Below are 12,194 nucleotides of genomic sequence, written 5' to 3' on the forward strand. Positions count from 1 at the left end.
ATTCAAGACAGTAGGCATTTTCCTGTCCCCCGAGGGCTAATTTTGTAACTGAGATAACAGAGGGTGAAATTTATTTATTTGCTGCATTTGTACCCCACATTTTCCCACCTATTTGCAGGCTCAATGTGGCTTATATTATATTGCGGCAGACAATTATATTGCAAAAGGTATAATTATGAACAGAGTAAGAGGTTTGTTCTAATTTAACATATTACTATGTACGAAATAAGGAAGATAGGTCTGTAGAATGAGTTACATAACATATAATAAAAGCAGTAAAATATGACCAATAATGATAATATGACTAATATAATCAATTCAGAGGGATAAGTGGTTGGTTTAGATATAGAATAATCAAGTCGTTAAGGAGGATTCTTATTGTAAGTTTCTTCAAACAAGTGCGTTTTTTCAATAATTTCCTGAAGGCTGCCAAGTCACGTGTTATTTTTATAGAATTCGGTAGTTTATTCCATGCTTTTGTGCAGAGGTATGTGAAGGTAGATGTGTGTAATGATTTGTATTTGAGACCTCTACAATTAGGGTAGTGGAGGTTTAGGAAGGTACGTGATGAACTTTTGATGTTTTGTGCCGGTAAGTCAATTAGGTCTGACATGTATGATGGAGCTTCTCCATGGATGATTTTATGAGTTAAGGTGCAAATCTTGAAAGTAATACGATCTTTTAGTGGAAGCCAATGTAATTTTTCTCTGAGGGGTTTGGAGCTCTCATATTTCGCCTTTCCGAATATGAGTCTAGCTGCGGTATTTTGTGCAGTCTGAAGTTTCTTAATGGTTTTTTCTTTGCATCCTGCGAAAATGGAGTTACAATAATCCAGGTGGCTCAGTACTAATGATTGCACTAGCGTACGGAATACTTCCCCTGGGAAAAAAGGCTTCACTCTTTTTAGCTTCCACATTGCAAAAAACATTTTCTTTGTCACATTCTTCGCATGGCAATCAAGGGTGAGATTTCGATCAATAGTAACACCCAGGAGTTTCAAGTTATTCGCAACAGGGAGAATGTGGGATGGTGTGTTTATATTGGCGGAATTAGTCTTGTTAAACTGCGATGATAACATAAGACATAAGATAAAATAACTTGCCCAAAGGGTACAAGTGGCATCAGTGGGAGAAGCGGGATTTCAGCCCCAGTTTCCTTGGTTCTTGGCCTGCTGCTGTAACCACTAAGCTACTCTTCCACTACGATTAACTACAAATAGTTCTTACTCATATATTGATTGTGTTTATAGACTAAAATTTAAGCTGGAATATCTTTATTAAATCACCAACATAGCACAGAATAAAATGCAAACCAGTACAAGGATATGGACGCCTAGGCAAAGCAAACAATGAAATCAACAATGTGAGAATAATACTGACAAACCCTCCAACTTGCAACCCAAAGTCCCCCCACCCCTCCCCATAAAATATAGAGTAAGATTTATATGCAAAACCATGCTACCAACTAGACATTTGTATGCTTAACCACAATTTTTATAACTTCAACAATTGTTTTTTCCTAGAAATTTAAAAGTAAGAAATAATGAATCCTTGGATTCACCAAGAGACAGCAGCAGGTCATCCACATAGACAGCCACTTGGAGAAATTTCCCCCACAGGTATTTTGAACTCGGTCTCAGACAAGTGAATACCATGGAACTCTGGCATTTGCCTGACTGCAATCAAAATACTCAAAAGTAAGGACAGCATATGCAACCTTATCTGGTGCCTCTACTCAAGCGTTTCAGCTTCAACAAGGGTTAGAGGAGAAGATACCCACCCAGTTAAACTCTGAGCTACACCTTCATCAAATTAGGATATTCTAGTCAATTAAATGTCCCTTCAGCATCCCGAAAGACAGCAACAGAAGGGGAACCCCTATGCTTGGCTACCAGAAGATTATGAAAAACTCAAGCATCATCAATGATATATCTGCAGTGTATAAATCCCCCTTGATCTTTGTGGATTAGAAAGGCAATCACCCCATTAAGTCTAGAGACATGAACCTTGGCCAGGATCTTACAGTCAAGGCAGAAAAAGAAAACGGTCTATAACTTTGGACCTGTGAGGGGTCTCTCCCTGGCATTGGTATTTAAGACTGTATGAGCCCCTGAGAATCTTTCAACACAGGAAAGGGTGGAGCACAGATATTGATATAACTGGCTAAACTCAGAGACAGAATGGAGCTAAGATGTCTATGGTCTGGACACCTTGTCAGCTTGATGGCTTATTATGGAAAAGTTATGTCTTACCTGATAATTTTCTTTCCTTTAGTCCTATCAGACCAATCCAGACAAATGGGTGCCTCCTTTCTAATAAGATTTCCACATAAATGTGTTTTGTTCACTATCAGAAACATGTATATAATTTTTATGAACCTTCTTAACTTTTTCTTGATGCCAAAAGTTCTAGTGGTGCCTCAGTGTTCTGGTATCTTGCTTTATATGTTGGTATGAAGTATTTTCAGGCCATTTACATACTGTGAGACTCATAAACTCTCTCATTGTAATATTCTTAAAAAAAACAAACAAACCCCATTTCCTATGTCTACTCTGGTTGAAGTCCATGGCCTGAGGTTAATACCATCTTATAGCTATTCAGTGCAACCTGTTTACACTCCATAAACACCTCAGTTTCAAATTATATCACCTCAAATCATTTTTGAGATCTTTCAAGTATTCACTTCCTCCATCTACTACTTGTTTTTGTACCTTGCTTCCACTTTGAACACATATTCCTTCAAATTTACTCTTTTTCTAAGTTTTTTTTCACCGTTATTCTCATTTTATCATAGTCTCCTTTTTGAAAGTTAAACGCTAACGTATTGGATTTCCTGTGTATACTTACTCCAAAGCTAATATCAAATCTGATCATATTATGATCACTGTTATCAAGCGGCCCCAGCACCATTACCTCCCGCACCAGATCATGCGCTCCACTAAGGACTAGGTATAGAATTTTTCCTTCTCTTGTCGGCTCCTGTACCAGCTGCTCCATAAAGCAGTCCTTGAAGTCAAGGAATTTTACCTCCCTAGCATGCCCTGATGTTACACTTACCCAGTCAATTATCGGGGTAATTGAAATCACCCATTATTATTTTGTTGCCCAGTTTGTTAGCATCCCTAATTTACTTTAACATTTCTACATCCGTCTGTTAATCCTGGCCAGGCGGACGGTAGTACACTACTATTACTATCCTTTTCCCTTTTACACATGGAATTTCAATGCATAGGGATTCCAAGATGTGTTCTGTTTCCTGCAGAATTTTCAATCTATTCGGTTCAAGGCCCTCCTTAATATACAGTGCTACCCCTCCACCAATTCGATCCACCCTATCACTATGATATAATTTGTACCCTGGTATGACAGTGTCCCACTGGTTATCCTCCTTCCACCAGGTCTCAAAGATGCCTATTATATCTAATTTTCATTTAGTGCAATATATTCTAACTCTCCCATCTTATTTCTTAGGCTTCTGGCATTCGCATATAGACATTTCAAACTATGCTCAGTACTTGACAGTATTAATTTGCAATCTTTTGTCTGATTTTATTTAAGGACACCTGATCTATTATGGTCTCTTTTGCAACCTCACTATCGGGATACCTCATCTTCCCTGCTTTGGTGATACCTTATTCTGAACCATGCGCTTTTGAGCGACTGTCAGCCTTCCCCCAGTTTCTAGTTTAAAAGCTGCTCTATCTCCTTTTTAAATGTCAATGCTAGTAGCCTGGTCCCACCCTGGTTAAGGTGGAGCCCATCCTTTCAGAATAGGCTCCCCGCTCCCCAGAATGTTGCCCAGTTACTAACTAATCTAAAATCCTTCTCCCTGCACTATCGTCTCAACCACGCATTTCCAGAGCTCTGCCTATCTCTTGGGTCCTGCGCGTGGAACAGGTAGTACTTCAGAAGCTGTCATTTCAATGCAGGGGGGAGGGGGGAGCGGCAGCGACCTCGGGGGGGGGGGGGGGGGGGGAAGGACGTCTATAAAGGACATCCATAGGCACAGCTGTTTAACGATGGAATAGAGAATGCAAACGAGCTACAACGAGTAGCTCATTTGCATTCCTATTCCCTGATGCATGCCCGTTCCTTACCGATTAACTAAGGGAATTGGTAAGGGAAGGGCTTTAACGATTTTTTAGTGCATCTTGCCCTAAATTAGGTCCTGCAGTGCCTGCTAGAGGCTGTTGATGCTGTGGTACCAAGTTCAAGTTTTAAAACTAGGGGGAAAAAGAGTACGGAGATTAGATGATAAAGTTTGTTGTTTTATATTTTTATTCTGCCTATCATTAACCTAAAATTTCTCCTTTAAACCCCAACCTTTAAGTTCCCAAAGCACAAAGCAAAATAGTGTTCACTTACCAGAGAAATGTCTTCTCTCAATTTTGATGTTCATTTTGTTCTTTATAATAGTCAGTGACGATCCTTGGTCAGTTGCCACCTGGGGTGGATCACCGCTGCGCATCCCCCCCACCGGGTGCAGCACAACACCCCCCCTCCCCCCCTGCTGGGAGCAGCTGCACAGCTGTCAGTTCCACTGGTTCCCTACTCCCTCTGTCCCGGAACAAGAAATAACCTGTTCCAGAGAAGAGGGAGCAGGGAACCAGTGAAGCCGACAGCCAGCACCCCTTCAGCAGCATGCATCCACTGCCCCGCCCTCAGTACACCACTGGTAATAGTCTCTACCATTTTGCCCGGCACCGACATCAGGCTCACTGGTCTATAATTTCCTGGATCTCCTAAGTAACCCTTTTTTAAAATTGCTGGTTCCTTGTTCTGTATTTGGTGAAGGTGTATCTGTGTTTCGTGTGTGCAGAAATCATGTAAAGTTGTTTTATATGTGGAAGTAATGATGGGTGGGGAGATTAGGGGAGGGCCCCCCTCCTTAATTTCTGCCCTGGGCCCCAGCATGTCTAAAATCGGCCCTGGTTACAGGTACTGTATCATATCAACACAATTACTAGGATTCAATTTGCTTATCTCCAAGTTTACTTCATTGTTATTACTGTGTTTTATGCCAACATTTCACTACTGCTATGCTGTTAACACAATATTAAGCTATACCAGTTGTTAAAGGTGGTTAATAAATGCTAATAATTATTTATTTTACAGCACTTATATCCCACAATTTCCCACCGCTGGCAGGCTCAATGTGGCTTACAACATTTAAATTACAAATAGGTGAGCACAATAAATGGTAAGGGATAGGCAAGGGCAGAGAGGCAAGGAGAAAGAAATGGGTTAGTCCATAAGGGCAGTGTCCTGAGATCAGTGAGGTTGGCCAATATCTGCGGGGTACGCTTGCTCAAATAAGCAGGTCTTAAGTGACTTCCTAAAAATCAGATGATCCTGAACCGCTTTCACTGATTTAGGTAGTGCATTCCACAAGTGAGTACTGACGTATGAAAAGGTGGAAGCATACATGGTTTTATACTTCAGTTTTGAACACGCAGGGTAATGGAGGTTTAAATAAGAACGGGCAATTCTGAGTGAGTTTCTTGGTGGTAGGTGGACAAGGGCATCCATGTACGCTGGGGCTGTTCCGTAGAGAATCTTGTGGACTAGGGTACAGATTTTGAAAGTTATACGCTCTTGTACAGGAAGCCAGTGTAATTTCTCACAAAGTGGACTGGAACTGGTGAACTTTGACACTCCATAGATTAGTCGAGCTGCTGTGTTTTGGACGGTTTGTAGCTTCTTCAGGAGTACGCCTGTGCACCCTGCGTAGATGCCATTGCAGTAATCTAGTCGGCTCAAGACTAACGATCTGACCAGATTGCAAAAAACTCCTCTTGGGAAATAAGGTTTCACTCGCTTTAGCTTCCAGAGAGAGGAGAACGCTTTCTTGGTGGTTGAGATGGTATGATCAAGTAGCATTAAGTTCCGATCTACAATAACACCTAGTATACGTAAGCTCTCAGAGATGGGTATGGTAAAGCCTGGGACGGTTAAGTTAGTGGGCCTTTATTTATTAAAGGGAGAGGCTAGAATGAGGCAATGAGTTTTGCCGGTGTTAAGTTTTAACCTGAAGGCGTTGGCCCATGTGAGCATGGTATTTATTTCAAGGCTGATATCAGTAATTTCAGCAAAGCTCTGGATGTAAATGGTGACATTGTGTGCATAAATAAATGGGTGGAGACCAAGTTTTGAAAGGGCTGCAGCCAGGGGAATCAGCATTACGTTGAAAAGAGTAGGAGAGAGCGGCGAGCCTTGGGGCACCCCACAGACCTGGTGCCAGGGAGAGGAGAATTGTGAGTCAGACTTCACTTGGTAGGTCCTGGTGGTTAAGAAACTGGCTAGCCAGGCTAAAACATTCCCACCGACATCAAAGTAGTTGAGGAGTCGTAACAGGATGGCGTGGTCTACCATGTCAAAAGCACTTGATAAGTCAAATTGCAGAATGCTCCTTCCTATTGCTATTTCTTGCTTGAAGTTTGATAGAAGCGTGACAAGCACTGTTTCAGTGCTGTGAAGGGTTCGGAAGCCAGACTGCGATTCATGGAAAATGGAGAACCCGTCCAGATATTCAGTGAGCTGTTTGTTCACCATGCTCTCCATTAGTTTTACGAATAGCGGTATTGATGCAATGGGGCGATAGTTAGATCTGTGCTATCTTTTTTGGCATCCTTTGGGACTGGGGTGAGTAGTATGTTCCCATGAGTGTCAGGGAAGAACCCGCTGCCTAGCATGAAGTTCAGGTGCTGTGTTAGATCAGCTATGAAGCAAGCAGGAGCACTTTTAAGTAGATAGTTTGGGCAGATGTCCAAGTAGTAAAACTTACTGGAGAATTTGCGGATCTCCTGTGTGACGGAATTGACAGTAAGTGCAGAAAAGCACAAAAGTGTCCTATCTACTGGGCAATTTTCTGGATCCGGAACTAGGTTATCAATGAACTGTTCTATTCCTCATAAATGGTTATGAGTGATTAGGCTTGGAAAACAAACGTTCTTGCCTCGTGTAAACATTTCTACAAGGAGAGGAAATCACATCTCTCAGTCAAAACGGGGAGGGGGGGGGGGGTGTAATAAGGATCGTACTTCCTCAGTCTCTGAATTATATCAAGGTTTTGGCTATCTTGGGTATCTGAAAATATACTTACAGGAGACTTGTACCTCAATGAATGGAGGTGTTGTCTGATGTAAGACTGTCTTATGATCTCGTCCTGGAACAGAAGGCTTGTACCTTCTTGTTCAGGACTTTTGGAAACAGGTTCACATCGAGCAGACCCCATGTTGAAGAAAATTGCCATACAAAGTGATGATATTTTCACAGGAGAAACATGTTGCATTATAAAAAGACAATTTACAATTGCATCACCAACACTAAAGAAAACATAAAACTGAAAATCAACCAAAAACCTAACCAGCTACACTACTGTTAAATATGAAAAGCTTCTCTGTTATCATTTACAACTGTGAAAAAAACAAGCCATGAGGCAAAACAGTTAAGGGAGCAGGCAGGCAAATTTTCTCCTAGAAATAAAACAAACTTCTGAGTAGCTGTGGACTCAGCAGCATATGAGGAACTACTCTGCATGACTACAAACTGCTGTAAGTTCCAGAATAATCCTCTGCACACTCTGAGTCACATGACCCAAGTCTGGGCTCCACTGTATCTGTTTGTCACCAGAGAACGGTATGATACAGATACCAATATGGCAACACAAGCACACGCAGAAAAGCCATTCTACTTGCATGCTTGATGAGGCATGTCAAGATAAAGGGTTTAGCTATCCACAAGTACTAATATTGTCCCCAATATTTCAGCCATTTTATAAAGACAGTTTACAGAAATTTATACAAGTCTCTTAATTATAGCATCAGAAGTTGATACTTCTAAGACAGAAGCATCCAGTAGAGTTATGAAAAACGAATAACACGATAAAAAGCTGAAAGAGAAACTCCACTGATGCAAAGACGTCCAACATGGATGACCACCCTTAACTGTCAAGATGACGACAGATAAAGACCTCCATCCAGTCTGATCAACAAGATAAACTCATAGCACAAGGTATGATGTGATACTTCATATTTATATCTTTATTTGTCCCTGCCATTTTCAGGGCATAGAACATAGAAGTCTGCCCATCACTGTCCTTATTCTAAAACTTCAGAACTTGTTATTGAAGTCTCACTCTAGCCCATCCAAATCTGTCCAGCCATGATCAGGGTACAGACCATAGAAGTCTGCCCTGCAATGGCTTTGCTTCCCAATTACTGATAGCATAAGACTTTCACCCTAAGTAACTCCATGTGCATTAATATAATTTTGGGGCTCATTTTCAAAACAGAAAAACATTAAAAAAAAAAAAAAAAAAAAAAAAAAAAGGATGTCAAAATGTGCAATCTACACACAAATTCATCTTGCAACTTCAACAGGACTACCAATTGCAGTGAACAAGTTTTCCCAAAGTTTTCATATTCCAAAACCATCACTGCATAGTAAATATTCCAACCTGATCTGTCAAAAGGCCATTTTCTTCTTCTCCAAAGAACGCGATCTGTCCAAGCTGGAGTGCGACACTTTTCACTGGTATCATAATCATCAGAAAATAAATCATATTTATATGTAGGAGCAAAATTTATTTTGCCCTCCAAAAATCCTCTAAAAACCTGCAACAAAAGAAGCCATAATCAAAGACAGGACAGGTAATATATAGCGAATGATACATACCTGTAGCAGGTGTTCTCCGAGGACAACAGGGTGATTGTTCTCACGACTGGGTGACGTCCATGGCAGCCCCCTCCAACCGGAAAAAGTCTCGCGGGGGCACGCCCACTGCGCGGCTGTCTTCCCACCTGTGTGCGACTGCTCCTGCTCAGTTAAGTAAAAAGCAAAGGAATAAGAAATAACTCCAAAGGGGAGGAGGGAGGGTAGGTGAGAACAATCACCTGCTGTCCTCAGAGAACACCTGCTACAGGTATGTATCATTCGCTTTCTCCGAGGACAAGCAGGCTGCTTGTTCTCACGACTGGGGTATCCCTAGCTCCCAGGCTCACTCAAAACAACAAACAGGGTCAATTGGGCCTCGCAACGGCGAGGACATAACAGAAATTGACCTACGAAGAAGAACTAACAGAGTGCAGCCTGAACAGAATAAAACTGGGCCTAGGGGGGTGGAGTTGGATTCTAAACCCCGAACGGATTCTGCAGCACCGACTGCCCAAACCGACTGTCGCGTCGGGTATCCTGCTGGAGGCAGTAATGAGATGTGAATGTGTGGACAGAAGACCACGTCGCAGCCTTGCAAATCTCTTCAATAGTGGCTGACTTCAAGTGGGCCACTGATGCCTCCATGGCTCTAACACTATGAGCCGTGACATGACCCTCAAGAGTCAGCTCAGCCTGGGCGTAAGTGAAGGAAATGCAATCTGCTAGCCAATTGGAGATGGTGCGTTTCCCAACAGCAACCCCCTTCCTGTTGGGGTCAAAAGAAACAAACATTTGGGCGGACTGTCTGTGGGGGCTGGTCCGCTCCAGGTAAAAGGCCAATGCTCTCTTGCAGTCCAATGTGTGCAACTGACGTTCAACAGGGCGGGTATGCGGAGGGGGGAAGAATGTTGGCAAGACAATGCACTGATTCAGATGGAACTCCGACACCACCTTCGGCAGGAACTTAGGGTGAGTGCGGAGGACTACTCTGTTATGATGGAATTTGGTATAGGGAGCATGGGCTACCAAGGCTTGAAGCTCACTGACTCTACGAGCTGAAGTAACTGCCACCAAGAAAATGACCTTCCAGGTCAAGTACTTCAGATGGCAGGAATTCAGTGGCTCAAAAGGAGGTTTCATCAGCTGGATAAGGACGACGTTGAGATCCCATGACACTTGACAGGGGGCTTTGACAAAAGCAAACCTCTCATGAATCGGACAACTAAAGGCTGTCCAGAGATAGGCTTACCCTCTACACAGGAATGGTAAGCACTAATCGCACTAAGATGGTTCCTTACTGAGTTTGTTTTGAGACCAGACTCCGATAAGTGTAGAAGGTATTCAAGCAGGGTCTGTGTAGGACAAGAGCGAGAATCTAAGGCCTTGCTGTCACACCAGACGGCAAACCTCCTCCACTTGAAAAAGTAACTCTTCTTAGTGGAATCTTTCCTGGAAGCAAGCAAGACTTGGGAGACACCCTCAGAAAGACCCAAGGCGGCGAAATCTACACCCTCAACATCCAGGCCGTGAGGGCCAGAGACTGGAGGTTGGGATGCAGAAGCGCCCCCTTGTTCTGAGTGATGAGGGTTGGAAAACACTCCAATCTCCACGGTTCTTCGGAAGACAACTCCAGAAGAAGAGGGAACCAGATCTGACGGGGCCAAAAGGGCATGATCAGAATCATGGTGCCGCGGTCTTGCCTGATTTCAGTAGTCTTCCCCACCAAAGGTATGGGAGGATACGCGTACAGAAAGCCAGTCCCCCAATGCAGGAGGAAGGCGTCCAACGCTAGCCTGTCGTGGGCCTGAAGCCTGGAACAGAACTGAGGCAGCTTGTGATTGGTCTGTGTGACGAAAAGCTCCACCGAGGGGGTGCCCCACTACCGGAAGATCTTGCGTACCACACTCGCATTGAGCGACCATTCGTGCGGTTGCATGAGTCTGCTCAATCTGTCGGCCAGACTGTTGTTTACGCCTGCCAGGTACGTGGCTTGGAGAAGCATGCCATGCTGGTGAGCTCAGCGCCACATCCCGACGGCCTCCTGACACAGGGGGCGAGATCCGGTGCCCCGCTGCTTGTTGATGTAATACATCGCAACCTGGTTGTCTGTCCGAATTTGAATGACTTGATTGGACAGCCGATCTCTGAAAGCCTTTAGCGCATTCCAGACCGCTCTCAACTCCAGGAGATTGATCTGTAGACCGGATTCCTGGAGGGACCACAGTCCTTGCGTGCGGAGCCCATCGACATGGGCTCCCCACACCAGGGGGAGATGCATCCGTCGTCAGCAGCTTTTGCGGCTGAGGAATTTGGAATGGGCGTCCCAAGATCAAATTGGAGCGAATCGTCCACCAGCGGAGTGAAGTGCGAAAGCTGGCGGGCAGTCGGATTACATCCTCTAGATTCCCCATAGCCTGATACCACTGGGAAGATAGGGTCCATTGAGCTGGTCTCATGTGAAGACGTGCCATGGGAGTCACATGGACTGTGGAGGCCATATGGCCCAGAAGTCTCAACATCTGCCGAGCTGTGATCTGCTGGGACGCTCCGGCCCGCGAGGCGAGGGATAGAAGTGTCTGCGCTCTCGCCTCGGAGAGATAGGCATGAGCTGTCTGTGAATTCAGCAGAGCTCCAATGAATTCGAGTGACTGGACTGGGCGTAGATGGGACTTTGGGTAGTTTATCACAAACCCCAATAGCTCCAGAAGTTGAATAGTCCTCCGTATGGACTGTAGAGCTCCTGCCTCCGAGGTGCTCTTCACCAGCCAGCTTGTGTAGCGTCACCGCAACCACTACTATGCACTTCGTGAACACCCGTGGTGCAGAGGCGAGCCCAAAGGGCAGCACACAATACTGGAAATGCTGTGTCCCCAGACGGAATCGCAGATACTGTCTGTGAGCTGGCAGATGTGGGTATAAGCATCCTTTAAATCCAGACAGCATAGCCAATCGTCCTTCTGAATCATGGGGAGAAGGGTGCCCAAGGAGAGCATCCTGAACTTTTCTCGGACCAGATATTTGTTCAGGCCTCTCAGGTATTGGATGGGGCGCATCCCCCTGTTTTCTTTTCCACAAGGAAGTACCTGGAATAGAATCCCAGCCCTTCTTGCCCTGGTGGTATGGGCCTGACCGCATTGGCGCTGAGAAGGGCGGAGAGTTCCTCTTCAAGTACTTGCCTGTGGTGGGAGCTGAAGGACTGAGCTCCCGGCGGGCAATTTGGTAGAGTGGAGGTCAAATTGAGGGCATACCCGCACCGCACAATTTGGAGAACCCACTGGTCGGAGGTTACAAGAGGCCACCTTTGGTGAAAAAATTTTAACCTCCCCCCGACCGGTAGGTCGTCCGGCATAGGCACTTGTATGGCACCTATGCTCCCTTGGATCCAGTCAAAAGCCCATCCCCTGCTTTTGCTGGGGAGCCGCAAAGGCCTGCTTGGTCACACGTTGCTGACGCGAACGAGTGTGCTGGGGCTGAGCCTGGGAAGGCTGTCAGGAAGGAGGATTGTACCTACGCTTGGTGTAAGCGTAAGAAGCAGTCTTC

General features: G+C 44.6%; 1 protein-coding gene across 4 annotated transcripts in view; it reads right to left on the reverse strand.

Moving 5' to 3' along the window:
* Nucleotides 1–12,194, reverse strand: part of SYNJ1 (synaptojanin 1) — a 176,652-nt gene that overhangs the window by 64,305 nt on the left and 100,153 nt on the right. For all 4 annotated transcript variants that reach the window (XM_030202152.1, XM_030202153.1, XM_030202151.1 and 1 more), the window contains exon 18: nucleotides 8,458–8,614. In XM_030202152.1, coding sequence (XP_030058012.1) covers nucleotides 8,458–8,614 — 157 coding nt within the window. The remainder of the gene's footprint in view (nucleotides 1–8,457; nucleotides 8,615–12,194) is intronic.

This window comes from Microcaecilia unicolor, chromosome 4, assembly GCF_901765095.1.
Source record: "Microcaecilia unicolor chromosome 4, aMicUni1.1, whole genome shotgun sequence".
In the NCBI taxonomy this organism is placed as follows: domain Eukaryota; kingdom Metazoa; phylum Chordata; class Amphibia; order Gymnophiona; family Siphonopidae; genus Microcaecilia; species Microcaecilia unicolor.